This window comes from Pseudopipra pipra, chromosome 3 (assembly GCF_036250125.1).
Source record: "Pseudopipra pipra isolate bDixPip1 chromosome 3, bDixPip1.hap1, whole genome shotgun sequence".
Classification (NCBI taxonomy): Eukaryota; Metazoa; Chordata; class Aves; order Passeriformes; family Pipridae; genus Pseudopipra; species Pseudopipra pipra.
The window spans coordinates 66918236-66941035 of NC_087551.1; the positions used below are offsets into that span (position 1 = coordinate 66918236).

Consider the following 22800-nt stretch of genomic DNA (forward strand, 5'->3'; position numbering starts at 1 on the left):
TTCAACTATTTGTGTGATCATGCCATGAACTAGATCAAAGAACTCACATGGCTTAAAAGCTCTGCATACAAGTATTACTTAAAAATTTTTTTTGAACCCAAACCAGTTCACAGGGGAGCAGCTTTTCCGGTACATCTAGCAGCACAGGAACAGATATGAAGTGCAGCAGGCAGGAGAGGCAGGAATATTTTAACCCAGTATTGTTCCAACTTCATAATATGAAACCATGGCCTGACATAACCTGTGAGTAGCAGACTGGCATGTGGAATCACCTCATCCATGTGCCACAGCCTCTCTTTGCTGGTAGAAATTACAGTACTCTTTTAAGTGAAAACAAGCCTTCCATTTTCATCCAGAATTACCTTAGTCAGCCTTTTCAGTGAAGCACATGAACATTTCTTTTAGCTACATTCAAGCAAGTAGGTCAGGATTTCATTGTTAGTGTGCTACCTGTGGTTACACAGCAAGTGTGCAGCAGAGCTGAGACTGGAGTTCAGCTCTTACATGTGCCCATTTTATTTCTTTATTTCAATGATTCCCTTGCCAATTTACAGAGTAGAGGCAGAAAGCAGTCATGTCATCCTGTTATTGTATGTTTTTACAGATACAAAAGCTGTAATGTGGTTGATATTATCCATGTAGCTAAATGCTTAACTTACCTTATATAGTATTGAGTCACAGACACAGAAGATGTCAATGATGATGGGATTTTCAAGCAGGGGAAGAAGATGATCAGGCATTCCTTGCCAAAAATGTAATAGGAAATGTTGAATCTAAAGGAATAGGAACCAGATTCATAAACATAAATAATGCTTTCTTGGTTCCCTGTGCATATATACCAAGAATATGTGTTCAAAGAACCTTACCTCTTCGAAGTTCCCATTAATTGCATTGTCAAGGACACACTGACAGTGTGTTTTGTACATCATAATAAGAGTATCTACCTGTTTTGGAAGGAAGGAAGAAAGATAAAACTGAGTTTCTTAGCTCTCTCCTTTACCACTATAGTGATCTAGGTTTCTGCTTTCTGTAGCTATTTAAACATACAATATAAACTATATTGCAATGCATATTCACAAGTAGGCAGTCTGTATATCCAGAAGTGATGAGGAGGGCACTCATCTCTAGTTTTATCAACATTTTTAAGTCATTATTAGTCAAGCATTATTTAAGTCAAGTATTTATATTGTTGTCAGAAATGTAGCATTTGAACATGTATACACTGTGAAAATGTAGGTATTAAAGTAAGGCAATAGTCAGATTATCCAGTCAGATGGTAAAGTAAATTCACCTTTCTGAAGCTAAGATTAATCCCAAAGAGCAGTGCAAGTTAATCATTAGGCTACTATAGGCGTCTATGAGTGTTCTGAAACATCATCTACTTGGACAAATGAGAAAATAGCTGCCAGTCATTTGGTCAAAGTTTAATCACTGCCCTACATGAACTGAACTTTAAAAAGCAGAACTCCCTTTCATCTCATCAGGCTACTTTATCTGAGTGGAGTGCTCTCTTATTCAAAAAAAAAAAAAAGGCAGTATTTTTTAAAATTTGTAGCAAATTATAAGACAAGAAATACACTAAACTATTTTAAGAAAAGAAAAATGCTATCAAAACAATTCTTGTGGTCCTGAATCACAGAAAAGTTGTCACAGCTTGTGAACTTCTCCAGCAAAACACTATCAGATTTCGCGTGAACCTAGTACCATCTAATTGCAACAGGTTTAGCATGCAGATTTCTTTGAAAGTAGAATCTTTCTGACTTTCAGATCTGCTACTGTAACTATGTATCTTTGAAAAACAATGGCAAAGTGTGAGATCTAAGAACATTTTAAAGAATTGTTTTTGAAAGGGGTTGATGGAAGTTTAAAGTTTAGGTAAGTTTTCTTCAGAAACATTAAATGCAGAAATTACCCATCTATTTTATTGCAGAATGCTACATTTATGGACTCTTCAGAGATTTCAGGTGCAAGAAATTTCTAGGAGTTTAATGCAGGAGTCAAACCTCATGTATGGACTGTCTTCAACAGCGTACCTAAGTATCTTAGGTTCAATAATCCTTGGTCAGAAAAGATGAAGGAGGGGAAAGATGGTAAGGAAAGAAAGCAGGAAATAAGAGAATTAGAAATGAGGAAAGAGCAGCAAGGAAGGAGAGCACAGGAGATACACTGAAATTCATCTCTCTTCCCAGTCTCCTACAACTCCACAAGTCTGTCCCCAGACAGTCAGGCACAATGCTGCTGATTAAAAAATGAAGGGGAAAAGAGTTGCAAATTTTTCTTCATCATTGGAGCAGTAAAAATCAGTTTACAGTGCTGTGTTGGGTTTGCAAGGAACCTCAAATGTTCTTCAGATTTAAATATTATGAGACTTATATATAGGAGAGATGTCAATTCACTGATGGAGGCTATAGCAACAGGTAGTGCACACTGCTGAGTACACCTGGGCTTTCTTTAGAAACTGTAATATTTTCAGCTAAGATGGCTCCTTTTGTTTAGCTTCTCACTACAGGAATCCTAGGCTTCACTACTTTCCTAGAAAAAAGCTTAAGAGGAAGGGCTCAAAACCAAAAAGCTTTAAAGCAACATATCTCAAAACAGTCACCATCATGACCTGCACTGGAGGCTAAATTGGAGAGTTCACAACGTCTATCAAAAGGTTTCTAGAACAGTTCAGGGATGTAGCAGCCTGTAATGTGACCAGAAACAACACAGACATAACACACGGGCAATGAGTCAAAGACATAAAACATGAGAGAGATACTTTTAACTGAACAGTTATACTTAGGATACGCAATGATTTTAGTAATTAAAAAAAGCCCAGGTGTTCAGATTTTCAGTCTCTTTTCAAACAATGAAAGAGAGTAAAATTCATCTAATTATTTGTTGTGAATTATTTGTTCTGTTCTAATCAGAACAAAAAACTTACCTTAAATCCAAAGGTATTTGGAAAGAATACAACTCTCAGTTATTTGTTTGTTTTGCTCTCCCCGTCTTACATACCATCAGTTTGTAAAATACTGGGTCAGTTAATAGGTAAATAATTCAACCACCTTTCCAGTGGAAAGCCGGTTAATCGGTGTTAGTAAAGGTTTGCCCCCTCTATAAATCAGTCACCTCTATTTGATTATGGACATTTCTGGCTCTTTCATGTCAATACCTCAAAGGTTAAGATACGAAGAAACATTCTGTGGCAAATTTTTGATCTTAAAGTCGGAAAAGAAGCAGCTCACATTTTACCTTGTCTTTAGAAATGCACCCTTGAAGCAAAAGGTGTTGAGCACTTGGAAACTCTGGGAGGAGTGTTCCAGTTTTGGAACTCAGAGAATATTTACGAGTAAAACCACCCTGAAACAGAAAGGAAAAAACAGAAACAGCTAATATTGATACAACTGAAACCAACAAATCATGCTAAACTTGTATATTATCTCATAAGTCTCTCTACATATCAGAATACTTGCATTCAGATAATCCTTCAAAAATATTGATGCTTATCCAGATCTGGATACCAGCTCAGGAAAGTTATTAAATATTTGTCTAGATTTAAACTCCATCAAACACAATTTTCAGAGTGAAGTAGCATCTGAGACACATTACTTCATGGAATTCTACAAGCTTTGGATTTAATCTATGTTTAAAAGCTAAAGTAAAATGCTACTCTTCTCTACAGTGTGGACTGTGATCCTGTGATTCAAGGAGACCCTAACTTTTATTTAATATGTATCCTTCTAGTGTAAGGATCTAGAGTAGCGGAGATATTACTGTTCTCTCCTCCTCTCTTCCTGCTCTGATAGCAGAGCAATCATGATTTCAGCTATTTTACTATGCCAACTGTTATTTTAGTTTATCATAAAGTTTGGTAATAGTTTATGGTGTTATGGATGTGATGGTATATATGATCTGTGGATACTTCTGTACCATGTATTTATTATATAGCTTTCTGTGATTGTGGCAGACTTGACATGAAGTCCCAGTTTTACATCGCAGGAAGAATATTCCCATTCTCAGTAAGATATTCCCATTTAGTGTTTTCCACTTTGTCGGGACATGGTCGATGTTGACCCGGACACAAGATAAATTCCTCCTGAATTATGCTAAATTCTGCTGATCTGAGAGTTTCTTTCTGTTCTTAGATTTCACACATTAAGTCTCCTTAGCTTGTGATATCTAAAATATTGTAGACACATCTTGTTCTACTTACAGACTGAGAACAGATCTTGAGTACATCTTGTAGTAATATAGGGTAATTATGTTTATAGTTATAATGCACACCTTATTAGGCCTATTAAGCTCCTAAATGCTATAATTAAGGTGAAACCCTCATCTTCAAGAGAAGCAATACAATCCGTATTATGATTCTGTCCTTACTGCTGAACTGTACTTATTCTCACAGGATTGCATTCAAATCTAAAGACCGTTTGGCTGAAACCCTTTGTCCATTTTAGCCTAACCAGTCCTTACATCAAGTCAGTGTACAGAGCCACAAGCTAGCCTTCTGCATATTCCTGTGGTAAATCCATTACTTCTGCTTAGATTCCCTCTGTCCTAATGGATGAAATTTATGCAACAGGCTTTTGAATGGAACTTGAAGTGACCATTTCCTACCTCTTGGCATACAGTCAGATTTTTCTAAAGTGGGAATAGTAGTTACAGAGTGCAACATACAGTGTAAAAGTGTGCCAAGGGGACTATATATCTATAAATGTTGACTCATTAATTGGAGGCTATTTTCAAGTGAAGTTCTCTTAAATACTGAATTCAGAAAACTATAGCTGTAACTGACTTATTCAACATACATATAGCCCTATTTTTAGAGGGAGATGTGTCTGCCAAAACAGACAGCAAGAAACAAAAGCATACACTATGTAAATGAATTTTGTCTATGCTATCTACTATGCAAACACATCTAAAGCTCTAAGTCAAAGAAATTGTAGAAATTAGAAACCTTAGTACCTCTCTGTGTCAATACTTTTGGTGTTATAATCGTCTATCAATATAAGGAGGTTCTTTCGGGGTTTCTTTTATAACAGGAGTAGTGTTAGTGATTTTATTATGCAATTACCCATGAAATATATTAAAAGCTTTGATTAAAAGGGATTTGCTTATTTAAAAGAAGTAGTGATTGTGGTGGGAGGTTTAAGAGAGTATGCAATGTTTTTTACCTTGCTAATGGACTTATATATGACTGTGCCTCAGTTCTAGGCTTAATATTTTAACCTGCTGCCACTTGCCCTTTCAATTTAAGGCCATCTGTTTCTAATGGCCATTTAACATTAAGATAATGACAGTAATATTATCTGCCTAATTAACCATACAGACTCTAATGGTGCACTAACTGGTTTAGATAAAAGAATTTGCTGATATCTCCCCCTACAGAGAGAATACTAGAAAATGCGATAAAACATACCAGAAGTAAACAGTGTCCCTGGCACTCAATAAGTATTCATTCAAATGCCATTTACTCATTATATTTAGACAATCAGTGCTTCAACATCTTTTCGATGTCTTTATGTTCCTACTGAGAATTAGACCTTATGCAATCATTGTAAATCTTTCTGGAATACCTGATAGCATGTACTTTCAAGCAAATGAGTAAGGATATATCTATTACCTGTTCATATTAATGGAAAGTATGATGCCAAATTTTCCATAGGCTGAAATTATTGTAGTTCAGTTTTGACTATGAAAGACCTGTTTCTTTTAAGAACTGTCTGAATATTTTCAGACAACACAGAGATAGACAATCAAAAACTCATACTGATGTGCCTTTTCTCACATATCTCTACCACATCATCTGTGAACATTTTTTCTGGGAGGACAAGGGAACTTTGGGGTAGAAACAAGACAGATTTGTGGGACTTTGAATTACAAGGCAAACTGGGAATGCCACATCAGAGATGGAAGTAAATATGCATTCATTTATGCCAAGGGAACTAGATATATTCTGTCCCAAAACTGAACAAATGAATGCTGAAGTAGTGCTTATGAATTTGTTGGGAATATCCCATGGCATAGCAGTATCTGTATTTGATAAGATAGCTGATTATCTGAACAGGGAAATTGCAGCAAATCTAATCTATCTGAACCTCACTAAAATGCTCGATGTGGTGTCACCATGGGAAATGATTACTTACACTGGTGAGAGTGGGGATTAGTAAAAGAATGTAAAAATGTTTAAGAAGCTGGCTCCAGCTGAAAGGCTAACAAGTTGTGTTGACAGGGAAACTACTGGGTTGAAAAGGGATTGAAGGGAAGATTCTCAAAGTTCAAACTTGGGGCTGATCTCACTGAACATTTCATAGATTAAATTGGTTGACATGAGCTAATGAAATCATCAACAGAGGAAGACCAAGAGGTCATGTAGAAAGATCTGGATGGCTTTGAGATAATTGTAATAAAGGGGATGAAAATCAATAGAGCAAAACTACACTCTCAGGGACCAATAAGAATGTCTGCTATTAGCTAGGAGTTTCTTATCTGGAAATGAAAAAGGTGAAAGTCTTGCTGTGTATCAGTTGATCACAGAAGGCGTATCTAGTCTAGTAAATTAAATGGTGTCAGGAAACATTCCCAGGCAATACTGGAACAGTATTATTCAGAATGGTCTCTGGCATTCTTTCGGCCCATGCCAATTAGTAGCATCCCAAACACTTTCTGGTCATACTTCAACAGGTACTGCATGTTAGGGATGTTTCTCTGTGGCAATGTGGCTGAGATGTGCCTATGTTCTTTTGCAGGTTCAGGAGTTTAATAATATGGATGCAGGATATTCCATGCCAGCTGAACTCAGTGTCAAAGAAAAATACTAGGATCAACCCTTAACCCTTATTGCACAATAATACATAATTTTCTGGTATAAATATGACCATAATGACAATGACTATACCATAGTATAGAGTTGTGAAAATGTAGACTACTTTGGGAGAGCAAAAACCAACAAAACCAGATCCTGTTCTAGGGGTCAGCAGAAGGGATATTTCCAACAGAAATTGCAAATATGCCATTTACAAGGCTTTATGGTTTTTTTTTACTCCAAAGGTACTCAAATCAGAACAAGTATGGTGAAAGGCCGAAAGGCTGATCAGAAATTACTAAAAGCTGCTGTTTGTTCCATCCAACAAGCAAAAGCAGCAAAAAGACATATTACAACACAATGTCATGAAGAGCAAAAAGTAGAGAAAGACAATCCTGATCAGAAGGCAAAAATTTCAGTTTATGAAAAAAAAAGCTTTCTATTTGGCTTCAAGTCAGGCAAATGAGATTCTGAAAAAGTCCTCCAGCAAAGGTAATATATACAAAAAATCAAGTAAGCTCTTGATCCTTTACTTAAAATGGTCTATTATGAACATCTATGGTTATGGGGAGTTGGATTGCCATGGGAACCCTAGAAGGTGTCTTCCAATCTTATTTTTCTTTGAATATTTAGAGGAACAAATACTCAGCATCATCAAAAAAGATTATGCAGTCTAATGTGTAATGAAAAATACTGTTGCAATTTTAAAAGAAATTAATGTGAAGAAAATCACAGGTCACTTCATATTTGGATTACAACAGAAGTAAAAGAAAACAGGCTACAGCACTTACCTCATTTTTTAGCTTGCTTCCAGAAAACCTTTGAAAATAAACACATTCAGTTATTTTTTTTTCCTAAGCAGAACATTTATAGAGATGAGGTGCATATAGGTGTGTATATATATATAAATAATAGATCTATTATAAAAATTATCACATTTTTCCAAATGTAACTCTAGTAAAAGTCATGGTTTTTTCCTTAATTTCTTCCACTGATTTGCAGATGCCTGAGGATATCTGGAAACCTACTGATGTGTTATAAAACATGAAGCTTCAGACCATTGACTAAACAGTAAAGTATAAAACCCAGTTTCAGCTTTTTGTTTGGAACTTTGCAACTTCGCAAACAGCAAAAGGATAGCATAGATGCAAGTCCATAAGGTTTTTATGAGGAAATAAATACAGGTTTTGATAGACCTAAGTAAATTCAGAGCAGAAAAAGTATATATAGAATTTACAGTTCTTGGGAAAATTAGGAAATCATGGTGATTTCCTATTCTTTCTCACCACAGTACTATTTTGATAAAATTCATTTCTGAGATCAAAGATTTGTTAATGGGCAAAAATATGTTGCAGTATGGTGAATGTCCTATCCAGAGATTCTCAATGAAGTCATTGGACTATCAGACTACCCTTCCATGTAGAAATCATAAACCACGTTTTAAATTATAACTACTAAAGTAGAGAGAATGTGTAATAACAGCGATTCTAGTGGATCAGTATAATGATAAATGTTGTTTGACTATTTTTTTTTCCTGTACCACTAGCTGCCAACTGATAAGATACTGTGGGCAACATGGAGTCTTAGGATTATTAGGGGCAGTATTGTGGTTTCCTGCTGTTAAGATGCTCTGCTGGCAGAACAGAAAAACAGAGGCTGAGTAGCTGTGGAATTCCTCCTGCCCGGGCCAAACACAGGTGCCTAACAATTCCCACCACATGATGATCCAGCATATGTTACCTACAGCATTCCCTTGCCTGTTGATAGATATGTATAAATGAAGGCATTACTCAGCTGATTACAACATAGATCTAATTAACTTCCTAGCTAGATATATTTGTTATGGGCTCTGGATTTCTGCATGTTCAGCAAAATGTACACAGAATGTACAGCAAAAATGTGAGGCAGCACCTGCTAGCAGTGCTCTTCCAGAGCCTTAATTGCTAGCTAAAGCTACCCTTCACGCAGTACTGTGGATACAAACCATTTCTGGTGTTAGGTGGGCTCCTTTCACTGTGCAAGGCTTGATATTTAGGAGAATCAGGAGGTCAAATTTACAATTTAAAGATTCAGGCACTGCAACCTTGCATTTAAGGACTATTGTACTCAGCTCAGTTACCTAAATATTAATACATGAATGCCAATTAAGTTTGAAATTGCAGTGTAGAGGTCTATATTTAGGCAACTAAATTGAAGCCCATTGTCCCATCTAATCTCTGGTCAAGCTGCCAGCTGACATGCAAACCTTGTGGTAAAGGCCTCCATAAGTCTATATTTGTGCATGGGCATGATGTGATCTGACATCATTATCAACCCATATATTTTTCCTGCCTATTTTTGACCCAGGAACCATTTTTATAGCTCACCTAGAAGAGATATCAGACAAAGGACAGATTTTATGGATCACTATATGTAGCAGCCAGCAACTGGGAGATTCAACTATGAATCCCTGCACTGCCTGACTCTTTCCCTATCCAGAAGCTTGTTCTTAACCCCAGGGTACTGCCTTATTCTGTTCACACAGAAAAATCTAACCACAGTTGTGGTCCAGATGGTACAAAATGAGCATTTGAGCTTCTGTTCTAAATCAGCTAAGGAGGCAATTAGACTGCCAGAACCTGAAAATTCAACATCTCATACAGGGCAGCACAGGTCCTAACGCAAAGAAAATGTTCCTAAGTACTGAATCTCATGAGTATTCCTGAAAATCTTAGAGAGTATCTATGCCATCTTTATGTGTGTGTATGCTGTCAGAAATCCAGCCGTGGGGAACTTTGCATGACCTTGACTTTCTTTGCATTGAGTGCTGCTAGATTGTGCAAAGACAGAGCTTTACATGAACAGGCACTGCCTGACATAAAGCTGAGGAATAAGAGCTATTATATTCCCTTGAATGAAATTAACTGTCTTTTAGTCAATTAGATAAACAGTTTGTTTGAAATAATTCTGTATTATGAAAGAATAATACACTGTGTACCAGCAACACCTCCGCAGCTCTGGATAAATACTGGATAAGGAAATAGCATATTTGAATCTATTACACCATAAGTCCTGAAGTGGAGAGAGCCCTCCTTTTAAGCATCATTGGAAACATTACCCTCAATTTTTACAACTGTCCTATTGTTTGGAAAAGGTCTCTTTGAATATAACCTAAATCTGCCACCAGCTGAATTTTCTATGTGTGATTATAAACTCATTTATTCTTTTCCTTTCTTAGAGTCCCACTTATACAGGTATACTGTCATAGACAATGAAAGCCATCATTCAAGCCATATGTGAACAGAGACATTTGTTTTACGAACTATTAATCTTTGGCAAACCAACAGGCAGCTATCGTAAAGTATTGATCCTACTAGCTGTCCCTTAAATAAATATAATTAGAGCTTCCTGGGTTAGGTTTAAACTGATATTAGCCAGTCAAAGGACCTGTAAATATTAATCTATACAGACCCCTCCCTCCTGCCCCACAGGTGCCAGCTTCACACCATTCTCTAGACGTTTCATAATGGAAAGCTGTCCTGGGGAAAGAACTCACAGGGTGACACACAAGCAAACAAAATGAGACAAGTGCCCTGGAAATGGGATTTTTCTGCCTCATACAAACTTGAACAAATGCTCCTCTGTCATAAGTTGATGCAGCTCTACACAGACTGTGGTGGGGTCAGATTGGAAGACACTAGCAAAATATCTAAAACAACATCTTAAAACAAACACTGAGATAAGCAGCAATACTAGTTCTGGTAGAAACAAAAAGTAGAGTGCTACAAGTACCTTCTAAGGGAAGGTTAAAGTTAGACCTTCACTGACTAAGTCTCAGAAGTTATGTTATTGTACCTGGTTAAGCCTTTTCCAGAATACACAGAATGGTAGTATGCGCTGCTTTCTTTAATGCCAATTCCATAATAGTGGTACCTGTGGAAAAAAAAAAGGGGAGTGTTTATGAGTGACCTGTCAAGTAAAGCAAGTGGTCTAATTGATTTTAAATGCTTTATGAAAACTCTTCTAAACTGTGTCTAACAATTCCTTCCAGTGGCATAGAATACAATCTGGTCTCATAGAAAACATTATTGTCATGATTTTATCAAAAATTCAAGGATAGGGTCTTCTTTAAATTTAAAATACTTTCTCTCTTACAAAAATGTAGCTGGAACAGAAAATACAGAAACATGTTACATCTGTTTTCCCTAATATGCATTCTGTTTCATTTGACTTCATTTGTTGAAAGGGCGCTGGGTTTGATCTACCAGGTTTATTTTATGTCTTACCACTGCTTTATTTAGACAGTCTCTCAGAGTACTTCTCAGTTGAAAATAGCTTGTCGGTGTACCCTATAACTTAGTGTTCAGCCTCCTAGACTAAAAATGCTAACATGTCATTCATTCACTCTTCTGTCGCGTTGTAGGCCAACTAATTCTGAATTATTTAGCCATTTAAGCAGTTCTTATCCACATTTGTTCCCTTGCTGCTCTCCTGGAGATTACTGCTCTCAAATAGAGCTTGCAGAAGGAAACATGCCTATTGCTCAGGCTTTGCAGTGCTATGCCCAACACCTTAATTGAAGACAGCAAAGGTGCTAAAGAGGGGGTGTTGGTGCTGAGAAAACTGGCTGTGCAGTGGATACTTACTGCTTTCCACTGACTCTGCTACAAAATAAATGACCTTCTGGAGAAGGGCAGGGGAGCAAGCTGGGGGCAGCTCTTTCCTTACTGGTCATAGCAAAGTTTGCTTGAGTTCATCTATCAAAGGTGATAGCCCCTGTCTTGTAGATTTAAAAACTGATTGTGTTAAATGAAATTTGTCTAAGAATGTTATGGATAGTATACTGAGGTTCAATTGTTTTTTACTAAAATTAGCTTGAAAAAGCTACAGCAGCTGGTTTAACCGAGCTACTTCGAAGTAACACTTGCAATTTGAGTACCTTGTGTGTAAATCAAAATTAACTCAGAGGTACGCTGCAACACATTGCACTGATTTCACTGAAACTTCTCAAAAGCTTGAAGAAATGCATTCTTAAGACAACAAAGACCCAGCAAATAGTTCATAAAACACATTAACAAAAGTATTTATCTCATTTCTGCTGTTCCTGATGATGCTCATTAAAAAAAAAAATCACAGTATTTTGTTTGTTCTTGCATGGGACTATCACATGTAAGAACAAAATCCTCAAGTGCTTTATATTTACAAATCTGATTAAAGGCATTAGATGTAAATTATAGCTAAGAAAATATTCATTAGGATGATATATTTGCCTAGCCTAGGTAGCTTTGAAAATCTCAGCTGAAATATTCTGTTACTGGACAGTCTGTTGTGTGAGTTCAGGATTTTACAGTCAAAAACATGATGAAAAGTGCTGTTGTCAAACATCATCACTTTTAGTGTTTTCCTGAAACTGATGAGTCTACATAACACTGCTATATCACTGTGGCACCTGTCAACCCCTAGGAAAGCCAAAAGTTTCTCCCCTCTTTATTCACTTTTAGTTTTCTTGCCCTCATTTTTCTGAGGGATGATGATGTGATGAACTGACTATTTTTAAATACCTGTTAACGTAAAAGCTCAGACATAGGACCATCTACTCATAACAGTTCTCTTTTTCTCCGTTAAAGTCAGGCTGATCAAACTGACACCTCAGTGTGGTTTAGGATGCCAATGGAACCTTTCATTAAATGTTACAGTACTAAATGGTTGTCCTCCAGCTCACATGTTATGTCACCTATGTTGTGAGCTAAAGTCCTGAAGATTTTCATCCATCATTTTTGGTTTAGCAGTATTAAACTTACAGACATGGGCTAAAGACCTGGATATGGAAATTCCTAATATTTGACAGAGTTCTGACACAAATGCATTTTTTTCTTCTTTCATGAAAATTAAGTAATTTTAGATGTGACACAAGAGGTATTGAAAATACACATGTATGGGTTCTTTGAAATAACAGCATTTATTTAGTCATTACGTTGTAAAGGTTGTCCACTGAACAGAATGAAAAAAAATAGAGCTGTGACCACTTCTTTAACAATGCTATCTGCACATTTTTCACTGGCAGTGTAAACAAGCAGTTGCCTACATCTCCTTCCAGTAGCTTAAATCTCCCAGTTTCAATCACGTGCCATTTTTTAAATTCTAAAAATAAAACTTTACACTTTCACCACAAATTTAACATTCCCTCCCTGGAGTAGTCCAGAGGCAAGGAAAATCATTACTTCCTTACAAAGTTAGGATTCAATATCTAGATTATTCAACATCTAATTCAATATTAATATATTTGGGTTAGAAACAGGAACTATCATGTGATTTAGATTCTCAGGTTTCCAGTGGGAGGCAATATACTTATTCCTGCTGGATTGCCCCAAAATATCAAAATTTATCATTGAAATATTTTGTTATGTATAGATATTTTCCGTACATATTCTGTGTGTATTAAAGGCACAACACTTGTCATTCTGACTTTCTTCAGTGATTTCTATAGCTGAATTTTTAGTACTACAAAATACAGTTTTCTGGTCATGACACAGAAATTATTAAAAATAATATAATCTTACTGTTCACTCTCTGTCTGGCATACTTCATAGAGTAATAGGGTATGAAGATTATTATTCTTTTACAAGCCAAAGTCATTAATTGAATAGGTTATTTTGGGCTCCCTATTGAGAGTAGTATATCAAACCCAGACACACTGATAATATCTTTAACCTACATCTTCAAATGCCTTCTGTCTCTTTATGAGCATATTTTTATGTGTATGTACAGTTTATCTGTATTTTATTATTTATATTTCTATTGTATAATTAATAAAATTTAACCAGTCATCATAAGGAAGTTACTTTCAATTTTTGAAACAAACATTTTATAAAACAAGTTGAACTGCTTTACTCTTTTTATTTCAGTGGTTTGTTGTAACATATGTTCCTATGCTACTTGTAGTCCTGATTTTAGCATACACTGACACAAATGTAGCTGATAAGGAAATGATAGGCTTAAGCTGTTCAGGGACTTGCAATAACTTGTTATCACAGGGCCAGCTGCCATATCAGTTTTATTAACCCACTAAATCACTCCTAATAAATAAGATAATAGTTTTCAGACATGATGGATAAAAGCTAAGATTCATCATTGATCAAAGTCTACAAAGAAATTAAATTGTAACTTGAGCTCAAACAGTCTTCTGTGCTTATGGATTGAGCAGTTTGTACATTTTCCCAAATAGCTGCTTGTAATTCATGTACCATGAAGGTCATAACTGAGTTCTATCAGTTATCACAGTATGTTCAACATTACCTATGCAAAAAAGTGGATTCAGGACCTGCTGCACAGAGAACTGTTATTCATGAAATACTCATCTAAGAGAGCAGTTTGCAGTATTTATGGTACTGGGCCTTCTTTCACTGAATGGGAATATAGAAAATTTCCTTTACGTTGAACGGTATAGAGTGATTGGCATAAGCATGAGAGATGAATGAACTTTGTTAACAAAATTGTGTCCAATGTGTTGTATTTCTTGGCCAAATATTTAAATGAGTGTTTTATTATTGACACTAAATGGGTTGTTGGATGTAAACACAGAGGAAAAGAGGCTCTGACTTGAATTCTAGGAATCATTAGACCCAGTTTTAAGTCTGTCCTTTGTCCAGTACTGGAGATGACAAGTGCTGCTTGGGATCACAGGAGGAGCTAACAATTGTGTATCTCACACCTTAAAACAGCAACTGGATTCCACACATTAGAGCAAGAGCTCTTTCTCAAATCCAATTCATGCTCATGAGAATGTTAGAGAGAGCTTGGCCTTGTCTCAGTATGGGAGAAAAACAATTTCTGTCACTTTCAAGATGATGGAAAAGGGAACTGATTTTCTTTGCTTTCTCCTGGTCACAGCCAGGCTCTATCAATAGGTTGCTGTGTATGCATGCAATGTCCAGTAAGGTACCTTTTTCCTGGGGAATTAACTTTTCTTTGCAATATAAGAACAATGATTCCATTGGAGGAGAATTGTCTCTTTCCTTTCATGCTTTTGCAGCATCTGACTCAGTAGAGTCCTGGACAATGATCAGAGTTCCTAGGCAATACCGCCAAATAAAACATCACTGTTAGGAATAGTTAGTACTAATACTGTTCCTACTAGTATTATATGGTAATAATGATAGCAACGATAGAAATAATACAATGTCACTGTACTATCATGCTTTAAAAAATATCATTTAACTGCTAGTAAGAACTCTCTTACCAGTCTCAGTAACCCAGAAACAGCTTATAACATTTAGAGTCTGTGTGACATGAAAACAGGGTGACTAGCAATTTCCCAAAACTGATGATCAGTCCCTTAACTTGCTTATCAATTTAATGGAAATACTTCTGTAAATGATATTTGTGTGACAAACTGCTACCTGGTGAAATTAGAAATTAATTTGCTCCTCAGTAAGTCTGTGGTTCTGAGGATATGGTCCACAACACCAGACATAGAAAAATAGATGGTCAGAGATCACTGAACTGATAGAGGGTAGGTTTAGATTAGATATTAGGAAGAAATTCTTTACTGTGAGGGTGGTGAAGCACTGGCACAGGTTGCTCAGAGCAGCTGTGGATGCCCCATCCCTGGAAGTGTTCAAAGCCAGTTTGGATGGGGCTTTGAGCAACCTGGTGTAGTGGAAGGTGTCCTGGCCTGTGGCAGTGGGTTGAAACTAGCTGGTCTTTAAGGTCCGTTCCAACACAAACTATTCTACTATTCTATGCCTCTATGATTCTATGATTTATACTGCCACTTCTCTATGACTACTTGCTGTTGTATTCAGTTTCTGAACTGGAGATATTGTCATTTATGCCTTTTGTGAGGATCTTTTTAACACAGCAAGATCAATGTAAATGCATCTTAGTGGAAATGAGAATTGCAGAGGAAAAGTCTCTAACGAAAACTCTGATAAAAAAAATAAGGAGAAACAAGCGCCAGATGTTCAAACAAAACCAGCAGATGCCTCACCCCTTTGAGGAAATTGTTCAAGAACAGTTAATCCATATGATCTGGGACATAATACCAACAAGGTAAGTAGGGATATGGAAACTGCCGAAGAAATGTTGGGCATGAGTTATATCTATACTAACATTTTTAAATGCCTTAGAGAAAAGTGGAATATAGTGACACATGTCCCCAAACAATTAATTTTTGTAGCTAGATACCCCTTTGAAACATACTCATTTGCTTGATATAAGTTGAATTACTGTGCTTAAATTATGCAGACACATGATACATTTGGGAAGTTTAGCTACTGATTGGGTCTTGTTTATCAATCCATTAGATATGTCAGAACAAATATATAATGAGAATGTAGGAGACTTTTTCCTATATTATCTCATTCATTATAAGTTGTTCTCCAAATGTGTTGGATTATGAACCTGAGCAAGAATTCACCAAGACACTGATGAATTAGCAGGTTGTCAAACAGTCCTGTACAGATTAGCAGCAAATGTCTATCTGTAAATCTCTGTCTACATCATCTTATGCCTGCATCCAAAGCTTAAGTTCACCACAGCAGACAATACAGAAATCCCTCTTTTCCCCAATAAAGAAGCTTTCTAATAGTTGCTCTCCTCAAAACCCCTCTATTCAGCACCTATAGGTCATCTACAAAAAAAGAAATTAACTTTAGTTCCAGTTTCCCTCTGTACAATGCAGACTGTGTACCATCTCCTAAAAAAGATCAATGGATTACAAATTTGTAACTCTGTGATAGAAACTATACAAGAACTGTCCTCTGTCAAAAAAAAAAAAAGAAAAGAAAAAAGAAAAGAAAATAATGTTCTATACAGGCTTTGTTTCCTTTGGATTTTACTTTCATTAATGGTTTTTTAAAATAAACACTTAAGGCATACTCAAGAAATAGAATGTCTTGGTAAAAATTTGGAATTTATATTCTTCCCCACTTTCCTTTTTTTCTGCAACAAAACCTAAAATCCACAAATGACATCTCACATGCATTCTTCAGCAAAACTAAGGTGGAATCAAGTAGCTATTTCTTGTATTTGTAAGGCAGAAGAAAATTAAATATAACATGTAACAACCCCAAGAATTATGAAAGTAAAAAATGTTTCTTTCAGACATTTCTAGTATATTGCAAAGCACTTAGGAAAACCAGTCTTGTAGGGTTTTTTTCTTTTCAGTCTCTATTTGCTTTGAGTTTTGCTTATAAACTACTGAAAGATCTGAGTAACTTTGTCTTTCAAGGCTAAGTAGTTCAAAATCAAGAGTTTTCCCAAACATACAATGTCTGAGTTTCCTCTATTACTACTTTTATTCCAGTTTTCTATCTTATTCATTAGCAGAATGGATGTGAGGGAATACGTTTGTTGCCACTGTTCACAACAGTTTTACACTAACATTGTTATGGACAAAAGCATAGTGCCAGAACCAGAACTAATAAACATTTCACCATAGGTGATATAGGATCATCTGTGATCTATTCCTACAACCTAATGTTCCACAGATCAAATATACAAATGAATTGGATTTATGAAATGACTGCATTATAGGTTGTGTGCTTTTTAGAGTTTTGTAAGATACCCACAACAAAGAGCAGACATATACCTTCTTCTCAGGTTAAAACAACATTTTTTTGTAGTGTATTTAAGTGAATCCATATTGTTACATACAGAACACAAAGGAAGTTTTTATGCTTGCAAAATGGAAATAAAATCTATTTATAGAAAGATGACCAACTGTAAAAAAGATATATGTATTATATAATGCTTTTTATATCTAACATTTTGACATATATTTTCAACAAATGCAAGGATCTATAAATACCATAACAAGATTTAGAAACTTAGTTTGATTTTAGAAATTATACCCACAGCAATGTTTTTAAATTCAAACTTTCGAGTTTGAATTTAAGTGTCAGTTTAATGTACATGAAATTTATCACTTGCAGTGTATAATCTGAATAATTAGTATTTACATCAATTAATATTTATTAAAGAGACATGGAAATACATGTCATTCCTAAAATGTGTTCTATAAGTGAATACACATAAGTGAATATAATTGTGCCTTACTTTGAATGGCCCCTTGTTCCAAGCCGCCTTGTGGTAAGGAGAGGGAATTTCTGGCGAATGGTCTAAAGAGAAAATAACTGTATTAATTTTTAACACTGGTATACTTTCTTAGCAATCTGCTCATAGAAAAATTGTAGTGTAAATATATGATCTAAGGTTGTTCATGAATAAATATTTGTGACATGTATGGCACAACATAAATGATTAAGCATGTTTCACACTTCAGGATTTCTTCCACGCTCATCCATCTTGCTGTGTATCTGCAGTCTTGCCACCTTTTCTCCCTTTCTGTTTTCAATGTTACATTTTAAAATCTAACCTTCTTCACCATGATCCTGTTTCGTTCAAGTTCCTAAAATGCAACTTTATCTTTTGCTTCAGAGATGTAAACAAAAACAGGGAAAATTCTGCCCTCTAGCTATTCTGTCTTCAAAGAGAAACAACTAGAAATACATTGATTTTTATTTGAAAAGTGTGGTCTGAAAAATTAATTCAGTACTAGAAGTAGATCCAATAGATACATCTAATAGGTCACTGTCAAAACAATGTTTAAATGAAAAGCTATTGTCTTTCTTATTTGTACTGAAACCGTGTAATGAAAATTAGACATACAATTTCTCAATATATCCAATTCAAGAGGAAAATATACGAAGCGAACATTTTATAAACGGGATTTTAAATCCATTATTATCATTCAATTAAATTAATGCAATTTGCTATGTATAAACCATTACTAGATCAGTAGTGTTTTAAAAAAGATGATCCTTGAAGCATTTTTGGTTTCCTGTTTCACTAAATACTCAGGATTTAATTTGGAGAGTTCATATATCCCTTTCATTAAATTATTTCAGGATTAATTGTAGGGAAGGGCAGAAATTGTGGAATTGACAATTTTTCATTCAGGAGCTCTTTGTGTTATTAATTTTTATTCCCCTTCTAGTATTGCTTCTAGTGTCACATCTCACTTTACTTTGCCTTCACTGTAATTATGTGTCTCCCATGTCCAATTTGTTTTTGCAGAAAGAACCTATCACTGTCATCAACAAAAAGGAAAAAAAAAAAAGGCACTCAGAGAGGAAGCCTTTTTTTTTAAAGAATAACAATAAATAAAAGGTAATTTCAGTTTCGGTCTCCAAAAGGTGATGTTATGAAACCCCACTGAGACAGTGCATTTGTAGTTAGTCTGATTCCATGAACATTAGCAGTAGAAAACATGTGAATTTCAGAGGAATTTTGACATAAGTGTATTAAATTGTGACTGTCAAACGATTAATCTAAAAAATTATGAAGGCATTTACTTGTTACCTTCCCAAAAGTTGCAGCACAAGCAGGTTCCAGCTTCTCTTTTCTGCAGAAGTCCAAATAATGTGCATAAAGGATGCATCTTGGTAAACAAACTCCTTCACAGACAATGTAGTTTTCTTCCAGCCTGTGTAGAGAAAGAAACTGTCAGAGTAAGATGCAACATGCAGTTTCTCCTGATTGTATTTTCCATTTTTTGGTACTGCTGTCATTTTTTTTGTTGTTCTTTTTTAAATTTTACTGAAGAATTCCATCACAGTACACAGATAAGTTTCATGGTGAACAACACAGAACTACAGACTGACTCCACACTTGGTGCTTAGGTTAGTTGCAGAATATGAAAAACCTGGAGCCAGGTCCCTTTTCTTCATGAATGTCTTTCAATGTCTGGATTTTTTGCTTTATATGAATAATTAAATTATCATCAACTAGGAGCCAGCCTTAGTCCAAAAATAAGAGCACTTACTAGACTATGAAAGACCTAGGTTTAAGTCTGTCCATTGAAAGGACTTAAGAGCAGGGATCTGGACTTGCATTTTCTGTCCCACTGTATCCTTAACACTTGAGCTAATGTCTCTTTTCTTCCTCCTTTTGGTTTCTAATTTCCACTCTGGACCTGAAAACTGCTTCTTGACCAAATCATACTGAAAAATCAGAGAACAGGCTTTTTTGAAGGAGGTGCATTTTTATGTAGTTTCCCAATAATTTACAGAATGCAAGTGACAAGTAATGGTCATTAAAGTAAAATTTTAAAAACCTAAGTAAAAACCTGGCTGTCTTCACATGAACGGAACCTTTGGGTGTTTCGCTGCTGTCCTGTTGGCTTCTTTCTTTATCATTTTACATTATTCCCTACTCCTGGCATGATGTGCAAAAAAATTTATTTCTCAAATTACACAAATCTGTAAGAAAATACTGTACAGTAAACACTGCATACTGAATAATTTTGAACTGATTCACCAGACTTAATTATTTACGCTTAGAACTCAGATGTAAAATAGACTAAGAAACTGAATCATTTAGATTAGTCTAATTTTTCAGTTAGAAGGAAAAAAAAATCTTTATTTACAGTCTGCATGTGCTAATTAAGTTCCCATTTAATTCAACAGCACTCCTCCCTAATTTCAAGTGCACTTTAATAGAAATGTTTATCAATTACTGTCTGCAGAATTTGACCTCTTATTTGGTTAACTTTTTTCCCCAGATAAAATGAAGCAAAGTTAGGGCTTCCATGAGTAGTAGAATAAAATGTAAAAGAAATACATTATAAGACAGTGAAAATCTGTCATATAGCCTTAAAGGACAATTAAAACAGCCATTCACATATGTAATCCTTGAACAGTGTTTCATTTCTACGTTTTGTTGATACATTTCATCCCCAGCCATGTACTGTGAGAATCCGACAGAGACTTCTGTTAGCTAACAAACCTCTGATAATTTAAAAAATCAGAAATTTGGGGATGTATGTACTTAGTCGTAGGGAAGGCTGATAAGAAAAAAAATATAATAAACCAAAACAAACCCAACCCCTAAGCCAACTAACCAAACACCCCACAAATGACAAATATTTCTAAAATAACTGTGAGATGTCACCCTCTTTGCCGGATCAGCTGTTAGAGAAAGGTCCCTTTGAGTCTGACGGCTCGGTGCTGAAGCCGCGGGGTCCCCGCCGAGCGGCCGGGCCCGGGGCCAGAGCCGGCCCAGGGGCCGGGGCGGGCAGCGGGGGCTGGCCGCCGGGGCCCTACCATTGCAGGGTGAGCTGCGTCTGCTTCTTCTTGTCCTTCATGATCTGCGTGATGCTCTTCTTCGCAGACGGGCTCTGGTCGGCGGCTGTCAGCGCGCCGTCGCGAGGATCCGCATCCTCTTCTTCCGAGGAGAAGGCTTCGTTGCTGAGGTGTGTTTCTGAGGGCCAGGGCCGACAAGAAGAGAAACCCGAGGGCATCGTTACGGTCCGGCCACACGCCACCCCCTCCCACCCGCCGCCCTGCCCGCCGCTGGCCGAGGGGACGGGCCCGGCAGCGCCCCCCGCCAGACCCCGAGCTCCTCGGCCCGGCTGCCGCACCCGCCCTGCCCGCGGGCTGAGCCGGGGACGCTGCCAGCACCCGCCTCTTACCTGCCTTGATGCCGGCGGGCAGCGCCGGCCCCGACAGCCCCTCTTGGGCGCAGGGCAGCAAGCCGCGCCCCAGCAGCCCCCCGTAGCACTCCTCCTGCCCGTCGGTGGGCACCGCCTGCTCGGCTGGGAGGTGCAGGAAGGCGTCCTCCTGCTCCGGCCCCTTGGCCATGCTCCTCACCGGACCCTGCTCTGCCCCATGGGCGGCAGGAGGAGACGGGGCAGAGGGCGCGGTGGCGGCAGTGGCCTCAGGGCGCGGGGGGCGTCGGCTGCGGCATGGGCTGGGGCTCTGTCGCCTCGGCGGGACACGGTGTCAGCCGAGAACCGACGCGAAGGGGAGGAGAGGCGATGCGGGGGCGGCGGCGGGGGACAGGTGTGCCCTACGGCGCCTTCCAGGGAGGTTGCATCGCTCCCCTGCGGGCAGAGACGGCCGCGCCCGCAGAGGGGGCTCCGCCTCGGACGGGTTCCCGGAGGTGGCTGTCGGGAGGCAGCGGGGAGTTGTCTCCGTCCCTGCCTCACGCCTCACCTCCCGCCGCGGTGCTCAGTCAGGCCAGAAGGGGACAGGGCACGGCTGAAGGCCCGGGAGGTTCAGGGGAGCCGGCTAGGAGCGGATCTGCTGGGGACTTAATGATTAACTCCTGTCGGCAGTGGCTCCTGCTTGTGTCAGGGAGCTCCGCCGCGACGGGGCCAAGGGGGGGCCTCGAGGCTCCCCTCATTCCTTCAGGGCAGAAGGTGGCCGCGGATGCTGTCCTCATCCTCCCCTCTGGAGGAGGGAGAGGGGTGACCGATGGGTGCTTTACTCTGCGCAGCAGCCTCCTGACGGCCGCAAGACCAAGACGAGGGAAGCTGGTCGTTGGACCCTTCTGGGCTCTGTCTATCACTGCCAGTATTTCCTTAATTCCTAGTGTAGTTTTGTGGGTGATTAAACAAAACATCTTCAGTCCGTACAAAGTCAAATTCATATGGCAGACGTGTCTTTGCTTTGCTCCATTTCAGCATGCTGACTGAGAGATGGCAGGAGACAACCAGAGAAAGACGGTCCCTGCTTTTTTCAGAGAGCAAAATTGTCAGTAGTATAGAAAATTAGTCTGATCGCTGCAACATCCACTGTTTTAATATGTTCTCATTCAAGCAAAATCTTGAGTGTTGTGCTCCTCCAGATAAGGACCAGGAAATTTAGTATAGCTTGTGGTAACAAGTAGCCTTGAAATATCGTCTAGGATTAATTGAGAGGCATTCTTCTAGCCATCAAGTAGTGTCGGTCTGTCACAGACAAAAAACTTGTGAAGAGCTGTTCTGTCTTCTACTCTCCTCCAGTCTTCTGTTGCACCTCAAGTCATTGATCCCACCAGCACTACAAAGCAGCAGGTTACGACCACTTCCACTCCTGCACAGATACATTTTCAGACCAGCTGTCAGCCATCATCTATTTCATCCATGTTTAATAAAACCCCAGGTGTGCTCATATCTGCCAAAAGCCCAAAACCTCTTCATAAGTAATAAACAATGGTCTTCAGAAATGAGGAAGGCATGTGAGAGGGTCCTAGAGTCAAAGATGGCA

At 37.9% G+C, this 22800-nt stretch overlaps 1 protein-coding gene across 1 annotated transcript in view; it reads right to left on the reverse strand.

Moving 5' to 3' along the window:
- The window catches only part of RFX6 (regulatory factor X6), a 35566-nt gene extending 13796 nt beyond the window's left edge, over window positions 1-21770 (reverse strand). The window contains exons 1-9 of the mRNA XM_064649698.1: window positions 21243-21770; window positions 20875-21031; window positions 19133-19256; window positions 17828-17889; window positions 10625-10702; window positions 7582-7609; window positions 3238-3345; window positions 867-944; window positions 660-773 (exon numbers count right to left, since the gene is read on the reverse strand). Of these exons, the coding sequence (XP_064505768.1) occupies window positions 660-773; window positions 867-944; window positions 3238-3345; window positions 7582-7609; window positions 10625-10702; window positions 17828-17889; window positions 19133-19256; window positions 20875-21031; window positions 21243-21411 (918 nt within the window). The 5' untranslated portion in view covers window positions 21412-21770. The remainder of the gene's footprint in view (window positions 1-659; window positions 774-866; window positions 945-3237; window positions 3346-7581; window positions 7610-10624; window positions 10703-17827; window positions 17890-19132; window positions 19257-20874; window positions 21032-21242) is intronic.
- Window positions 21771-22800: the final 1030 nt, after the last annotated feature.